General features: G+C 32.8%; 1 protein-coding gene across 1 annotated transcript; it reads right to left on the reverse strand.

The window, feature by feature from the left end:
* Positions 1-5,040: 5,040 nt before the first annotated feature.
* On the reverse strand, positions 5,041-10,815 carry LOC131602975 (transmembrane 9 superfamily member 3). The gene is made up of 7 exons (XM_058875211.1): positions 10,613-10,815; positions 10,454-10,494; positions 9,780-10,365; positions 9,545-9,682; positions 9,277-9,433; positions 8,674-9,158; positions 5,041-5,541 (listed from the first exon to the last, which is right to left on the reverse strand). The coding sequence occupies exons 1-7, from the start codon at positions 10,756-10,758 to the stop codon at positions 5,322-5,324; spliced, it is 1,773 nt and encodes a 590-aa protein (XP_058731194.1). The 5' UTR covers positions 10,759-10,815; the 3' UTR covers positions 5,041-5,321.
* Between the last annotated feature and the right edge of the window lie 7,810 nt (positions 10,816-18,625).

The following is an 18,625-nucleotide window of genomic DNA, read 5'->3' on the forward strand; positions in this document are numbered from 1 at the left end:
CCGGTGGAGAATTCTCAGTTACTCACCTTAAAAAATGGATAGAGTTATTTATATTGCATTTAAAATTTTTAAATTTTAAATTAGGGTTAGTACTACTTTACCCCCCTGCCATATAAGCGAGATTCGGTTTACCCTCCTCTAAAAAAAAAAACTTATTGGACAAACCTTGCAAAATAAAGATTCCATCAAATTTGACCCTGATCAGTTTTTTTGGCCAAGATTCTTAGAATCTTGCCTACGTGGCATTTTTGGTAGTGCTGACTGTACAGCACATTGCTTATGTGACACAGTCAGCACTGCCACGTGGATTTTTTTTTTTAATTTTTTTTTAATAAAAATTTAATATTTTTTAAAAATTTTTTTATTAATTTTGTTGATTTTTTTAATTTTTTTTTTTAAAAAAAAAATTAATATTTTTTTTACGTTTTTATTATATATAAATTATAAAAAAATTGAAAAAGAATTATAAAAAATTGGAAAAATTAAAAAAAATTTACGCTTTTATTAATTTTTTTTTAAATTTTTTTTCCAAAATTGTTTTACTATTTTTTTTTATTATTTTTAAAATTTATTTTTATTATATATAAATTCGCAGGTATTTTCAAATCCGTAGGTAAATCCACAGGTATTGTCAAATTCGCAGGTAAATCCGCATGTATTTTTAAAGGTAAATCCGCAGGTAATTTTAAATTCGTAGTTAAATCCGCAGGTATTGTCAAATCCGTAGGTAAATCCGCAGGTATTTTTAAATCCGTAGGTAAATCCGCAGGTATTGTCAAATTCGTAGGTAAATCCGCAAGTATTGTCAAATTCGCAGGTAAATTCGCAGGTATTGTCAAATTCGTAGGTAAATCCGCAGGTAAATTCGCAGGTAAATCCCCAGGTATTGTCAAATTCGTAGGTAAATCCGCAGGTATTGTCAAATCCGTTGGTGAATCCGCAGGTATTTTTAAATCCGCAGGTACTGTCAAATATTTTTTAAAAACGTAAAAAAATATTAAATTTTTTTTTAAAAAAATATTAATTTTTTAAAAAAAAAAATATTAATTTTAAAAAAAAATTTCAAAAAAAAAAATTTCAAAAAAAATAAATTCCACGTGGCAGTGCTGATTGTGCCACATTGCTTATGTGTTGTACAGTCAGCACTACCAAAAATGCCACGTAGGCAAGATTCTAAGAATCTTGGCCAAGAAAACTGATCAGGGTCAATATTGATGGAATCTTTATTTTGCAAGGTTTGTCCAATATTTTTTTTTAGAGGGGGGTAAACCGAATCTCGCTTATATGGCAGGGGGTAAAGTAGTATTAACCCTTTAAATTATTAAATAAATTATTAAATATAATAAATGTATACTATACGTTTTGGTAGTGAGTATAGGTTAAAACAAAAATAATCACACGCCTAAAATATCAACGGTGAAAAATACTTTTGATAGTGCATAGACTTGTGTGCACTTTGTTAGTGCGTGAAGCATTTTGAGTGAAAAGAGAGAGAATAAAAAAGTAAGAATTGATATTATTGAATGATGAAAATTACAGATGTCTTATTGATATACAATTAACTAACTTGTATACTAAATAACAAACTCTAAACCTAATTATCTTTGAGCTTGGGTAACACAATTTGGGATTATATTACAACATACTCCCCTATAATTCAAGTTGTCGAACATACGCTAATTATAGTGGATCTGAACTATTCTTAATTTCTTTCTCAAATTTAGGAATTTTTCAATCTTCATACCTTTGGTGAAAATGTCGGTCAACTGTGCTTCACTCGAACAATGTCTCACTTCAAGTTCATTGCAATTTACCTTCTCCCTCAAGAAATGAAACCTATCCTCAATGTGCTTACTCTTTCCATGTATAATTGGAATTTTTGCAAGATTATTGTTGACTTGTTGTCGATCTGCAACACCAGAGGTTTATTCACTTCAACCTTCATCTCTTCCAGCACAGATCTTATCCAAATTGCTTGACACGCAACATAGGATCCTAGGCATTTTGACCAACGTCATCTCCGACTACCCTAGGCATGGGTTGTTCGACAAGTCGAGGCATAACTTGTTGTAGCACTTGGTTAGTAGGACTGGCTAAGTTGGTGCTTGAGAAGCACCAAAGAAATCAACAATTAGACCCATTTGATGCACCAATTATTGATAAGTGTGGTTTTTGTTTTGAATCAAAGGATTAAACACAGTACTGATTTTTTGTGTAAGCATATTCACCATATCATGGTTACTTTCATACATTTATTGCCTCACGGACAAGATGGAATTAGTAGTTAGGGGTGGTCATAACTTGAGGGATATATCATAACCCTCCTTGAGTTTGTACTTGTGTCATTCAACTAGGATTGTTTATAGCAGATCCTGATGCTAAGTGTGGATTTAGATGAGACACAATAGTCATTGCATTATCTACATACATAGATGCATTAGTTTATAGGCCTATCATCATTGTAGTTGGCATGCCATATGGATATTCTCTACTACCTGGGGCAGCGTAAAGCTTGGGAGGAAAGAAGATCTAGGACATCCTATAGTAGTTTGTGTAATCCTGTGAGTTATTGGAATACTCGGTATTTGTGGTAGGGGAACCACCACTTTTGATAATGTCGTCGAAACTTACATTTAACTCATGAAAGGAGCGGTTACTCCAACAAATGTTGAAGTACCTGCACCACCAACCGTCGCTTCGATTGGTTGTTCTTTTGTATTTGGAGCATCATTCTGGGAAATTGAAGCATTTTTTGGATGTTTCATCTCAACAAGAGTTTACCACTTCTTAGACGCAAAAACACTCAAACATTGAGCATATTTCATTTATGAAGAACAAAATGAACAATAACATACACACTTTTCTGCAAAAATTTAAATTTCTTGGACAAAAAGGTCTCACCGGACGTGCTAATTTATTTACTGGTGGTTTGAGTAAATTAAATCACAAGTTTTCATTCACTTAAGAGATTAAAGTCGAAAAAAACTTATGGATAATTTGTGCAGAAAGTTTGAGAAAATGTGTTTGCTTGAAGATTAGAGCTAACGAATAAGATTGTTTAACAGTAACATGTCGAATGGTACAAAAGATTGTTTAACACTTATTACATGAATGAACTCGACTTATTACTAAACTTTAGTAAATATCGTAACGGTCAACTCTTCAGTGTTCGACATGTACACCATTGTGTGGCATTTTGTCTCGTGCTTCACTTCCACGTGTCTTTAGTTATTGAACTGCTGGAAACTGCCACCAATATCGACAACTACCCTTAAATCTTCTGACTGCCTCTATCGAAAACCTTCTAACTACCCTTGTCGAATATGCCAAATCACTGCAAACCTTTTTGAAATTTTGAACATATTTTAAAGAGAGATTGATCCTAATCTTGTGAATATGTTCTTGATATTCCTACAAACCAGACTTAGTAAGTTTCTAGGTCATCTGATCTTTGAACTCAAGAATATATTAAGTCCCAAAACACCTGATAGGCGAGTCGAACTTACCACCTTAATCGAAGTAATCAAATATCGAAATTATAGCTAGGTCATTTTATACTTAGTGATCTCATACTTTGTATCACACTTTCATGTCAAAATGTTAAACTAAAATTCTTAGGCTAACAGGTCGGCAACATGATCAATTTATGCCATAATCTTCTATTCAGGGTCATGCTTTATCCAAATTATTAATGTCAGAGTCTTTCTTAATAACTTCTCTTATAGTCTTTCCTAAGTATTCCTCTCCCTCTAACTATTTAATTTCTCTCCATCTAATCTAATCTCCTTATCACAGAATCTATAGGTCTTCTCTTTATATGCTCAAATCACTGTAGTCTATTTTCCAATATTGTTTCTACTATAGGTACTACCCCGACACTCTCTCTAATATTGTCATTTCAAACCTTATCATGTCTAGAGTTATCACACATCCAACACAACAACCTCATCTCTACTACACTTATTTTATTCTCGTGTTGATTCTTAAGGTCCAACATTCTGTCTCATACAACATCACAGGTCTTACCGCAATCCGATAAATTTTTCCTTCAACTTGAACCTTTAAGCACATAAAATTCCTGAACTTCTCCTCCTTTTCAATCACCCTCCTTGAAATACATGGTTTATATCCCCTTCTATTTCTCCATCATTTTGTATTACTAACCTAAGATATTTAAATCGTATGACTTGTGAGAAGAAATAGTCTACAACTTTCACCTCTAAGTTAGAAACACTTCTCATTTTGCTAAACTTATATCCCTTATATCCCACCTTACCTCTACTTAGGCGAAAACCATGTATTTCTAAAGCTCTTGATACAAAAATTATTATGATAGTATATTTAGTATAAATGACCTATAATATAAGAAATTATAAATAAAAAATGTCAAATTTATAACAATCTTACTGTCTAAGAGTTATTATAGAACTATACTTCCATTAATTTTACAAAGATGCATCTTCATACTAATTTATGACAAAATGAAGATGGATGACTCACTTACTAATGTTGTGTATTTGAGGTGTGTGCAGAAATATACTTTCTGATTTGAGAAAGACAATATACTTCCAAATTTGAGAAAGACAATTTTAAGTTTTAAAATGGTGGTTCTTTAAAGTTGATTCTTTGAGCATGCCTTATGATTGCCTTTTCGTATATGTGATACCCTACATATGGTGAACAAGAATCATTAATTTGCTTTAATTTCACCCTTTCGACATAAGTATAATTTTTCCCTTCACCGTGCTTTAAAAAAATATTACTTGTGTCACGCATAGAAGAAGCAATTGGTGGATCTATACTGTTCAGAAACAACAACAAATATTGTAACAAGTCGACAATAACAAAGTGGGGGTGGCAGTGATTGCTTGCCATCTTGTTAATAAAAAATAAATTATGCATTGACTTCTTATTTTTCCTTATAGCTGAATGTTGACATGTTCAAATCCCTATAGCTGAAAGTTGAAATTGAAACAAATGGAATATTTTTTTAAAGCATAAAGCATATAAGATTAAATGGCAAATATCATAAAGCAGATAGAAATATTAATTAGTACAATCTACATTAAATAAATTTCAGTAACTACAGTAATAAAACATATAAACCCCAGGGTTCAAAAATCTTCCTCAAGTGTCAAGCCTGTGCAAATTAAACAACAGAGATAACATGACACTAATTCAGAAGAGTCAAAGCTTCTCTTGTTATCAGGTACACTATATAATCTACCTTATGACAGGAAAAAAGGAAAACAAATTCATAGCCCTTTTCTCATTACCTAACACCAATAATGTAAACTTACCACCATAACATTCAACCACGACTACTCACACTTGATGGACCTGTATATATGGCGGACAAAGAGCAGGGAAGCACGGAAACCAACGCTACCGAGCATGAGAAAGAAGCCATAGCAGATGCAGGACATGTAACCGAAGAAGAACGAAGTTTGCATAAAACCAGACATGTCTGACCGTGCATAGTAATAATACAAGCAGTAGCCATAAATGAATAAGCCGGTTGATCCACCACAAAGAAAAGACCTATGGAGAAACAAAAACAACATCAATATCAGGAGAAAAACACCCATGTCAGCATAGCTAAACTAAATGTACAGACTACAGTGTATGAAAAGCAACTACTGTCAAAAGATTCAGAATATCACTTGGTAATGAAAGAAAAAATTAATACGAACATAATAATAAAACTGGCTAAGCCTTTTCACATCTCAGAAAGAAAAAAAAATGTTAGTTTAGAAATGCTGAAATTAACTCTAACAATACATTTCAATGTATGAGCAGGACCAGTCCTTGGTCCATACCGGCAGGCATAGGCTCGTTCTTAAATTTTGGGTCAATGAAGTATAAGATCAGACCCCAAGTGTAAGGCCAAGCCTGTGGCAGGTTATAAACTCCGACAAATAAACCAACTTAAAATTTTATAATGAAGTTTTTATATAGGGTTTAGAGAATAAACATCTCAGTTGTAAGCTTTGTTTTACATAATGGACTTATGATAAACCAAGTAATGGGCCAAATATGTATCTTATTTCTAACAAATGTCTATTGTGATAAATAGTAATGAAGCGTAAAAAATTCAATCATACATGTCTAAAGAATATAAAAAAAAGGGTTATGTTTCCATAAATACACTTGCCTACCAAAACACTAAAAATACTTCAAATATATAGTTTTTTTAATTTAGTAGGATGTTACGATTTTTGTTAAGATCTTATTGTTTTAGGATCTTGCTACCCCTCTCAACCAGACCAAAAAATTGGGTAGAATCTTTTGATCTTATGTTTTGACAATCTTGCTACCCCCTTCCGATCTTATGCAAGATGACACAGCTTGATTTGGACAACATGTCCACATGCATCACCAAAGAATATCATCTAAAAAAAATCAACAGAAAATATGTAACGTATATGATAATTATTCGTTTTGCACAAAACTGACATATCAAATATATGGGGGAAGATGTATAAATGGAAATCAGAGTCATTTCTCGCTGGCTAATGTTAACTACATGAATCTAATGATGCTATAATTTCCTATCATGAAATAATTAAATGATAGACCATTTGAACCCATGTTTCTTTTCATGGTGTGTTTTAAAGTTTAATTAGATTACCCTCCATTTAATGTACACTTCTTTCTTATCGGTGATTCTTAAGATCTTTTTCACATATGTCCAAATTACCTAACAAAAGACTCTTACCATCTATTAAACACTGGAAGCTATCTTACTTTTTCTCTAATTATTATTCCACACACTCATCATAACATTTTTACATTTGCCACACAAGCCTTACTTTCATGTTGGCTTTTTACCACCCCACATTGAGACTCATCGAAAAACAGTAAGCCATGTGGAATTTTTTAAAAAAACTCTCAAGTAAATTGTAACTGAATACTGATTCATTATGTTACTGGTTCATTCAGAATGGAAATTGGAAAGGGAAGAAAGGAGACAGCATGGACAAGGAGAGGAAAAAAGGACAAGAGACAGACAGATAATATAACTGACACGGGGCCTTTTATAGAGAACTCATAAAATAAACATGGTAATAAAAATCATATACCTTTGACGAAATGATGTGTTATAATCAAACGGTTTACAATTTCCACTCACCTTTCAAACCCTAAATAGAATCTTAATTTTGACTACCATGCAGCAACATACTTACATGCTGAAGTTGAAAAGATAACTGTTGTAAAAAGATTAAAAAAAAATCCTAAACTGTTCCTGCGCTGATGACGAGCATTACTTGTTGGGATAACTCAGACTATGTTTTTGAAGGCGACTAATGAGGGAAAAGGGACGAAGGAAATTGACCCTTCCATATCAGTGAAGCTTGACAAATACTAGGCCACAAATTGGAGGTACAACCAACCACAGACTCGCTAACATAAGTCCAAGGCTTTTAACCAATTCTCTACAAAATCTGGTTAGATGTACTAATGTTCTAAAAATCAGACCAGTTGAACAGTATTAGAGTGAAACTGGGTTGATCTTTGGTTTGGTTTTTAAAACATCAAAATATACATCACACAAATAACATGCACGCATTATTGTAGCATCTTCTATTATGCACAGATACTGAGTACAAGATACGTCATTTTGAAGAAGAAAAATCAAGGTATGGGTACGTCAAAAACATAAGAGTTTTTTTACATAATATAACATGAGCTAAATTGCTCAATTAATAACAAAACATCACAATAAAAGACTAAAAAGTCAAAAACTATGTTTGGTTAGAACAACAAAGAAACTCAAACACACAAAGAATATTATATTATTTATGTATTAATATATGAGAAGCCACAAATTTCACATTCACAGAGTAATGTGGAAAAAGAATGTACAGGCGAGTACCATACGGGTATTTCATAGTTTTACAGGCACCCATGCTTTAGAGTACATGTCAATCTAGAATTAACATCTCCCTGAATATATGCCCGACTAAGTGGGATTTAGGAATGAAACATAAATTGCACAAATCTGATTATTTAGGTTCATTTAACATGTGTGTTCCTCGATGTTGAGGGAGCCAAATTAACAAGATGAGATTGCTTATAAAAAAAACAAGATGAGAAGATAGATGACAACGGAGAAAAATTAAGAAAGAAAATGAACAACAATTATTATTACTAGTGCTACTCATTATGATTTAATATTTACATTTATGATCTTTATTCTTAAGCTTTTTGATATTTTATTTACAAAATATGTGAATATGGATATAGTCCAGCTTTTATATGGAATGTTTTAAACAAAAAGTAAAGATAGAAACTTTATTTCTTGAAATCTTGTTTCCTACATTCGTAGTAAAAATACAATAATAAGCTTCTAGTTTGACCCCCTTTTCCTGTGCAAAGATTTATATTCGTTTAACCTAAGAACTACGGAAAAAAATCGTATCATACAAACAAAAAAACTCGAAAAAAAACAACTATGGTGGAAAGTAGCAATAAGGTGAGAAGCGTTGCTATGCAGTACGAATAGCAAACCGCATAAAACACACGAAAACATGTCTGACTATTGATTTTAAAAAAATTAAAAAAATTAAAAATAGAAAAACGTAAGCTTCGGTTTTACTAGAAATCACCACATCATTAGTGCTTGATACAAGTTCGTACAATAAAGCATTTTTTATAAGATAAGTTACATACCTCCACCACCATTCATGATCTTCCGCAGCAAGTTGAAAGTATGTCAAAGCCACAGTAATAAAAGCAGTGACAATCAACAGAATAATAAAGACAATGAAGAGTATGCTGTAGATAGTATAAATCCTGTGGCCCCACACACTAGCAAAAATGTAGTACAATTCTATGTAGATAGCACTGAAAGGGAGAAATCCTGCCATTGCCATCTGTGGAAGGGTGCTTCGGTACCAAGGTAGAGGTGGAATTTCTCGGGGATATTTTGTAGTGCGGACAGGTGCTTGGAACTCTGTTTTACTATTTTTACCGGCAATGCCACCCAACACAAGTAATGGCGAAGTTACAAGCGTCCAGATTAGGACTATCACACAAATTGTGCCAAAAGGAAGGGCGGCGGTTGCACTATAAGCAATTGCAACTGTGTTAAGGAAACAGAACATAAGGAAAAGAGGGCCACAGAAGAGGCATCCTGTCAGCAATAAATTTCTAACCTGTCAAACAAGAAACAAGTGTGTAAATATAAGTATAACACTAATTCCATTTCACAAGAATTAAATTAACTAATACAATCAAACAGTGCAATAATCAATGCAAGCAATTCATATATACCCAATTAGTCCCTTCAAGTTGTATATAGAATGAAGTAGCAGTATATCCAGCAATGCCAGATGTGAGAGCATAAATAACCACCAGTGCAGTAAATAAAGCTCCTCGGTTGTAGGGATAGAATACACCAACCAGTGCAAGCATAAAAATGAAGATTGTGCTGCACAAGAAAAAACAAATAGAAAATGATATGTTCTTAATTTTATAACTTATAATAGAAACAAAGCTTCAACCAAAAAGGGAATAATAAGACCCATCAACAGATTCTTACAGAGTGAATAACTGAGTTCCAGAACCAAGGGCAGCTGCGAATATGGACTTGTACTTAGGAAACCGGAAAACATCACCATGAATATACTTCCATCCTGTCTCCTCTTGATCATCAGCAGCTTCCTCGTCTTGAGCATATCTAAATAAAATTGAAGCAAATAAAAAGGTTATTAAACCAATGTTATATATAGGCAATAGGATGACAATCCAGTGAACAATGAGCAAGCAAGTCATACTTCATAAAATCATTCTTCAAGACGCGCATGAGAATGGTTGCCAGGAAACCAGTCAAAAGAAGAACCGTTACACACGAGTTTATAATGGAGAACCAGTGAATCTCCAAGTGATGCGGGAGAGAAGAAGATTGTGAGTATTTCTCCATTCTCTTCTCAAAAGGAATTTCCGTTTCCTTCCATTTCACAGTATACATAAACTCAACATCAACTTCCTTATCCTCCGTCACATCCACCACAGAATGAGGATCCATTCTAGCACTAATTTCAATCACGCGATCCTTATTATACAAAACATCAAACTGAATATGCTTATAAAGAAAATACTTATACTCGCTAGGATCACTCTTTCCTTCTTTGTCAACCGTACCAATAAATCCCCAAATAGGCAAGTCATCATAATACATTTGGAAATAATAATCCTTCTTAACCGCTTCTCGGAACTGCGCAACTTCCTCCCGTGTAAGCTTCTTCTTGCAAACAACATTAGAGTCTTTCTCCTTCTTAAAATGAAGTTCATATGGAGCACTAACAAGCCGATCTCCATTCAAAACCTCGCCGAGCGCTTCAGTCTTCTCTTTCTCACGACCTAAATTCGAAGGCACTCATTTAAGAATTGTATATTAAAATGAAGCAATAATAAATAATAAATAACAAAAGCTGATGAATATTGTTACCTGTTACACAGAATGGAAGGTCAAGGTACCGATACGTTTCACTGAAATCAATCAAACAAACGATAAATCAGAAGAAAAAATAAGAAATTAAAACAACCTAGATCGGATATTGACGACGAGGGTGAAATCGGAGGCAGATCGGAGAAAGGAAGTGCGAACCTGGGATTGTGAAACGGACCGACTTTGTTGGCGTAGAGAGGAACGGAATCGCCGTCGTTGTAACGGTGATCGGAGGAATCAGATCTAACGAGAGTGGCGAGAAGAGACAGTGAGAGAGAGATGAGGATCCATACTATCCTTCCCATTTCCTTGCTTCCTGAATTTTCCCTCTTCTTACTTCTCAATCAGATAATTATAAGAGAGAAAAATATATGAGAACAAATTATTTGTTTCAAAGTATTTTTTTACTACAAAAAATAAAATTTTGTAATTTTTCATTTACTATACCCACCAGCACTAGGACTACTATATATGTCTGTTAACCTTATCTATTCAGATAGTTAACTATACTAGTAACTCATTTATCTCTTCCACTCATAGGGTAGATTTTAATATAAATTTTATTCATTAAAATTCATAGAGCTCTTGTTTTTTATAAACATTTGTGTTACGTATAAATTTCGTCGGATAGGTTAGATTCTTTAAAACTGTGATCAGAAGGAGGTTCAAACTACTTGATGTCAAAATTGATTCCTAAATCAAATTATATTGGTGGTGAAAAGAAAGAAAAAAAATATCAATTTGTTTACCTTGGAATCATGTAAAGAAAATTAAAAGAATAAAAGTTGCTTTCAAATGAATCAACTATGAGAAGCTTCCTCTAATCATAATAAAAATATATATATAATTTAAAATTGTACAGAAATAACAAACATACAGACAACAAGTTGTATCGCGATAAAATTATTTATTTTAGGAGATACAATATTGTTATGCATAAGCTTTTGCACTCTCTGTAAATGTTTCACTAATGCTGGTACTAGAAATTCAAAAGGTTCAAAGACAAATTGTATGAAAGCATGTTTATTGTCATAACACATTTTCTTATGTTTGGCCACTTTATTTGAAGTGGCACTGAGTGTTCTCTGTCTCATAGTAAAACCTTAGGTCATCTGTCTCACTAGTAGGGAAACCTCAGTCAAGTCTACACATGCATGTTTCTCTCCTACCCACCCGAACACCAGAACATTTGATGGCCTAAGTGTCTATCTCCCCTACTGTGATTCAATCAAGAATTCGCAGGTGCCTCTTTCTTCAAAGATACCCCGATACGTTGAAATATATCAAATAAGATATTCCTAACAAAGTCATGTGGGTATTTCAATCCTTGAAGCTTCTTACAATGAATGGTGTGTTCCTTAAATGTATCCAAATACACCTTGCGGCAAATAGGATCAACCTCGTCAATAGAAAATAATGGAATCCTAAGTCAGTATTTAAGGATGGTAGAATACTCTACTGGTGACATATGTTGGTCTAGACCACCAATAGGGATAACAAGGAGAAAATCATGAGCATGTGCTACTTGCAAACAACCAAAAACTGATTTCTGTCTCGTGGTCATGTCATACTTTTCATCCATGTCCTGAACACTTTTACTAAAAATGGCACTCGCAAAAACATTTTGTGCTTTAGGAGTGACAATGTCCTTTCTAGTATAACCACTAAGGTCAAACATGGAATTACAACACTAAGACCATTTAAAGCTTTGTCGAAACCAAAGTCCATACCACATATCCCATAGTCTCTCAATGTATGATCTTGTAACACCCAATATTGGGCCCTAAAAGCCATAAACGTGTACGAGGGAGCCTTTACTGCTGGATACAAACTTAATCCCTCAACTCTAGTAGGTAAAGAAGTCACTCTCCATTGAAGGTCCCCGAAGAAAACACATTTACTAACCATGATGTCTTCAATCGTCCTTCACAACTCTTGATCAAACCAAATAGTTTCTTTCTCCATATGATTAGGTTGACACGTTCTAAGGCCAAAAAAGAGTTTGCCGACACCCATGCGAGAACAAAGTAGAAGAAGTTCACTCTAAGAATCCCTTAGTTGTGGTAGAAGATGCATTAACTCAACAACCATGTTCGCTCTCTTCATGGACAACCCATCGATAAAGCCTTCATCACGAATAACAATCTCTCAAAGAAATTTCATCCCTAATATCGGCCTCCCGATTTCCGAAGGAAACAACTCCCCCACGAAGTCTACTAACATCACCCGAAGGCCAAAATATCTCGATTTTATGAATATTCAATTTAAGACCTAATCCTAGATTGATCTCCCAATGAGGTCAAGGGCTTTAGCCACCCCCTCTAAATCTCCTATGATGGTCTCATCATCAAGATACCAGGCATTAGGGTTGGAAATGAGTCGAGTCGAGTCGAACTCACCTCAGCTCAGTTCGACTCGTTAAGAATTGACTGAGTTCGAGTTCATGACGAACTTTTTTTTCAGCTCAAACTCGACTTGTTAAGAATTGGCCGAGTTTGAGTTCGAGTTCGAGTTTATCACAAACTTTTTTTCAGCTCAAACTCGACTTGTTAGAAGTTCACTAACATCTCGGTTCAACTCGTTAGATTTATCTTGTTAGGTTCAACTCGCTTATTTCACGGGCTTAAAAGTAATTTCTTAAAGTCTATTCTTATATATATATATATATATATATATATATATATATATATATATATATATATATATATATATATATATATATATATATATATATATATATATATATGACATTTTAAATTAAAAATTTTTAAATAAAAAATATAGAAATATTATTTGTAGAAATATTTTGCTCACTTGAGAATATAAATTATCAATTAAAACCGTTTGATTAAAATAAAATATGATACTAAGATTTAGAGCAAATCTTTAAACCTACTCTTAAAAGACAATATAATCTATCTCATATATAATCGAACTGACTCATGAACCTAACGAGTCGACCTATGTATAGTTCAAGTTCAGCTCATTTAGTTAACGAACTTAGTTTTTACCTCATATTCAACTCATTTGATTCATGAACCTAGTTCAACGATTTAATTTTCGAATCGAGTTTCGAATTATTTTTGAGTTAGTTTGGTTCATTGTCAGCCTTACCAGGCATGAAGGATAAGCTTACAATTATCGTTGATTTGATGAACAAGTGGGTGTAACACATAAGTAAAAAATAGCGGCTCTAACTGGTCACTTTGCTGCACTCTAGTTGTTGACATCATATGCCTATACCCAATGTATAACATTGCTGCCTTACCATACATAAACTCAACCCACGAGGAAACAGATGGGCGTTTCACCCTCCTATCTCGCAATATGGTTGATCGATTTACCAGGTTGGAAGCATTCATGAAATCTACCATGAGCATAGTCATAGAGTCATCCATATCTCTATGTCACTTGCTCAAACCTTCTTGGCACTATGGAAAATGGCCTCAGCACCACCCGATACCCTGACCCAAAATTGGAATGAGATATTATGTCACGTCTTTAGTGACCCGTTTGATTGCAACCTTGGATACCAAAAGCCTCCAAATAGAACCCACAATAATTGATTGTATTCCATCATGAGGATTTAGTAACAGCGTCAGGGGTATGAATGCAACGAACTCTGCCAAACTCATTAGGAATTTCCCTTCCATCCATAGGTCAACAACTATAGTGATTACACATAAGAGATCTCTAGACATAATAGAACCTTCTCTACATAGTGTGTCTAATAAATATTGTGCTCGCAAACCATCTCTACCACATGAAGTCCCTTTGGGAAATGACTTAATGGGCCTGAAGATAGTATCAACTTCAACCACTAAAGGAGAATTAGAAAATGAGGTGGTCAACATGGAGGAAGGTGGATTGTACATGTGTTTAGCCTCCAGATCCTTCCTTGTATGTGCATTATAGGGAATTACACCAAATGACTCCAACACTTTCATAACCGCTATGATGACCATTTGCAACCTTATGAAGGTATTACTTGACGTTAGAGCTCACTTTTGCATCTTTCTCCTCAATATGAACTCCTTTATAGACTAACTTATCTTACTCAGAGCTGCCTACTACTACAATATGAATAACCTATAAAGTGCAATGAGAAAGAAGTAATAACCAAACTGAAGCACCACTACTACAAAATAGACCCAAGATAACATGTTACTACCTCTGTTGTTAAGCCAACCAAAGTAAGATCTCTTATTTAGGCGTCTGAATTTTTTCTTGTATTAAAAGACATTTCACTATGATCCATAATAATAATCGTACTGATAGGTAAATGCGTACAGACTTTGAATCCCAGCATCAACATTTTTCTTTTTTTTGTTACAAAATGGGCGTGTCACTTATAATCTTAAAATTTATATAGAAATTAAAATACCTTTTACCACGGTCTAGAATAGAAACCATTGTGAAATATACTTACATTTAATCACAGACGTTTTTAGCAACCGTTATTAAAAGTATAACTTATATTTAAGTGAAATTTCTCTCTTTCAGGACAGAACACCCCTTTTGTTTTAACAAAATCCTAACACTCTCTTACACCTTATCTCTAACATGTCTATACAAAACTCCAACATATCTTTTTCAACTTTTATGGATCAAGGAAAGGTGTTACACAAAACTCATTTATTTCACTTCCTCTTCACATTTCAAATACATGGACGTTTTCACCTTTTATGTTATGAGATATGATGTGTTTTTATGGATATGTAAATGTTTTCTTGAGCTATGTTGTTGATGATAAAATTTGTATGCTGATGATTTTTTTTAGCTATGTTGTATGTTCTTTAAGGTATGTTATGTTATGAACTATGTTGTTGATGATAAAAGTTGTATGTTATTGAGTTATGTTCTATGTTGTTTAAGTTATGTTATTGTTGATAAAATATTTACATTGTTTAAGTTATGTTGTTGTTGATAAAAGTTCTAAGTTGTTGACAATTTTGTTTTTGTTGATGATTTTGTTTCTGCCGAGGTATGTTGTATGTTATTTAAAGTATTTTGTTATTGATAAAAGTTCTATCTTGTTGATGATTTTGTTTTTATTGAGTTATGTTATATGTTGTTTAAAGTATGTTGTTGTAATAAAAGTTTTATGTTGTTTATGATTTTGTTTTTGTTGAGCTATATTGTATGTTGTTTAACGTATGTTGTTGTTGATAAAAGTTCTACGTTGTTGATAATTTTGTTTTTGTTAAGCTATGTTGTATGTTGTTTAAATTATGATGTTGATGATTTTGTTTTTGTTGAGCTGTGTTGTTTGTTGTTTAAAGTATGTTGTTGTTATAAAAAAAATATGTTGTGGATGATCTTGTTTTCGTTGTTAATGTAATTACTTTATATTACAGCTATTATGTTGTTCATTCAACATGTCTTTAGAAGATGGGTTTATTATATCTTTTGTGTTTTGTGTATTTTACCAACCCCTGATTTAATATATAACCTTTCGAATTGAATTATAAATTAATAATATGAAAAATTAAGTTATGTTAGAAAATAATTTACATTAATTAATGTTTTCGAACTTTCTTCCGCCCATTATTCGTATCTCGCTCTTTGACTGTTAGAATTTGATTTAATTTTTGTATATCTTTGATCAACACTTTCTCTTTTACTAGTTTATTTTGCAAAGTATTAATTTTGTAGAAAGAAGTAGTAAAAAAAGAAAGTGTTGATCGAAGAACTAAGCGCATTAAACAAAATTCTAATAGTCAAAAGGCGAGATACAAATAATTGATTGTAGAAAGTTAGAAAAACTTTTATTAGTGAAACTTATTCTTCTAATATAAATTAATTTGTCATATTATTAATTTCTAAATCAGATTGAAAGCTAATATGTTTATTGATAAGTTTGTGAAATAAGCATTTCACACAAGTTATAATTAACACAAGTATACATATCGCAACAGTTGCTAATTATTGTTGTAGAAATTTGACCATCAATATAACTCGACCATCTCTTCTCATAATAAGATCCATTGAACCTACAAAATAATAAGCCATTACATAAACCTGAGGTGTGTAAGTACACTGTCCTTAAGGATTTATCCGCCTCATAAGCGAAAATCCCCCATGATTCAACGGGTTCTCCTCAAATTCTTAATATAAATCTGAGGTATCAAAACAACAACAAAAAATCTTATCCAACTTCAGAAGGTTGAGTTTCAAGATGACACTGTGTAGACAATGAGCATCGTCAAGAAGACTTTCTTAGCCTTTTCCCATACCTTGTAGCAAGTGGTGAAGGTTTGATAATATGCTTGGAGATTAGGTGTTATGGAATACCATAACACAGTGCATAAAGTGGTATCGTTCGTTTCCATTTAGTGAGTTTGTCGGCGGCAACAACATCCAATTTTTTGGTCAGGTAATCTTCAAACCCCTGATAGTGAAACCACATCTTGACAGCATCAACCCATATGTTGTAGTTAGATGTCCTTATTAGTTTCTCACATGGGATAAGCGAAACTTTGGTAATCGAGTCTCCCATTGCTTGAAAATATCTGAAAACCATATTTTCACAAATGGAAAAAATATCGGAAGGCAAATCTAAAACCCTGGAGAAAAATCGAGTCAGGTGATGAAAGTGACAAAAGTAGAATATCACGGGAACCGGAGAAAACAGAGGTTGTTTGAACTGTGGCACAATGTTCCATGAGTCAAAAATAAAAACTGAGGCCCGACCTTGAATCGCGACAGGGAGGCGACCGGGGCGACGAAAGCTGCGGTGGAAACGATGTCAGACGCGCCGACACGTGCGCTGTAGGCGGTGGTGCGTAAATCTCACGCACGGAGGTGGCGACAACGCGTAGAGTTTTCGTAGTTCTTTTCAAGATACGCGGTTTATTCAAATGCCTCTTAGTCTCTCGCATTTCAACATGGTATCAAGAGCCTTGTTTAAAATTTGGTGGGCCACCTGCTATCAGAATTCTGCTATCGGGCCACCCACCATTTATTTCCATGTTCCAGATGTTCAGTCCTAGGCGTGAGGGGGTGTGTTAAAAGTCTCTCATCGAAAAATATATAACCTGAACATGTCTTTATAAATTGGGGAAATCTTCACCCTGCAAGTCGGTTTTGTAGGGTTGAGTTAGGCCCAACAACATTTCTTAACAAGATACAATTTTTTGAAAAATTCTAATTTTGACTATGTTTTTATCTTCAATAATGTATATTTATATTATGGAATATCAAAATTAGTCTTTCAATTTAAAAAAAAAATTAAAAAAATTTCTAATATTTTTTTAAAAAATTTATTATTATTTTTTAAAATATAAAAATATATTTTTTAAAACTAAAACAAACAGACCTAATATTTTAGGTATTTATATATCGTGTAGTGATAGCACACTATATGTTATATTTTTTATTTGTTATAATAGAGATAAAGGATATATTCTATTTTTTAAAAAAAATTGTAGCGTTATATATTTTTAACTTTAAAAAACAACTTCAAATAAAAAATTATTTTAAATAATTATTTTTAAAATGTTATTTTAATTATTTATTTTTTTTTATAATTTTTTTATATCAAAATTGCAACAAAAAAAACATTTAAATTTGAAGTTATATTTTTAATAGTTTTTCATAAAAATCATTTTTAAAATAGATTTTTTTTAAAAATAATTATAATTTTGAGTATATTTTAATTTTTAATAATATTTATTTATGTTATAAAATTTCAAAATTAATGGCTTCATTTATATAAAGTATTTAAATAAATTTGTAATATTTTAAAAATTATTTTTAATAATTTAAAAAAAACATTTTAAAAAAAATTAAAACAAAGGGACCATCATAACTTTGCAAAAATTACCATTATTGCATTGTGCTACAGGAAAGAAGTTATATAACCAAAAAATAGAGAAGTTATATTAAACTCACAATGGACTCTGGATCTATGTAGGGTGTCCGGATGACATTAACTACTATCAACACATCAAGTCTTCTGTTGTACTCCACAACACCACATGAATGTGCTTTCTTGGTCTTCCATTTATTTGCTTGTGACTAGCCAGCAGAGATATGTTGCACCCTCCTATCACATTTGGTGAGGACATGCTCGTAAGTCCAGCATTGATAAAAGAACATATACAAATCAAAAAATGGCATACATAACAATTGAATAAGAACTAAATTACAAATAATAATTTTTAATATATC

The sequence above is a fragment of the Vicia villosa genome, linkage group LG5 (assembly GCF_029867415.1).
Source record: "Vicia villosa cultivar HV-30 ecotype Madison, WI linkage group LG5, Vvil1.0, whole genome shotgun sequence".
In the NCBI taxonomy this organism is placed as follows: domain Eukaryota; kingdom Viridiplantae; phylum Streptophyta; class Magnoliopsida; order Fabales; family Fabaceae; genus Vicia; species Vicia villosa.

Excerpts from the sequence above, each read along its gene's own strand:
- LOC131602975 (XM_058875211.1), bottom strand. The coding sequence starts at position 10,758 with ATGGGAAGGATAGTATGGATCCTCATCTCTCTCTCACTGTCTCTTCTC. Across the intron at positions 10,366-10,453 it reads CCTTCCATTCTGTGTAACAG|GTCGTGAGAAAGAGAAGACT; the intron begins GTAACAATATTC and ends CTTCGAATTTAG. Across the intron at positions 9,159-9,276 it reads AACTTGAAGGGACTAATTGG|GTTAGAAATTTATTGCTGAC; the intron begins GTATATATGAAT and ends CTTGTTTGACAG.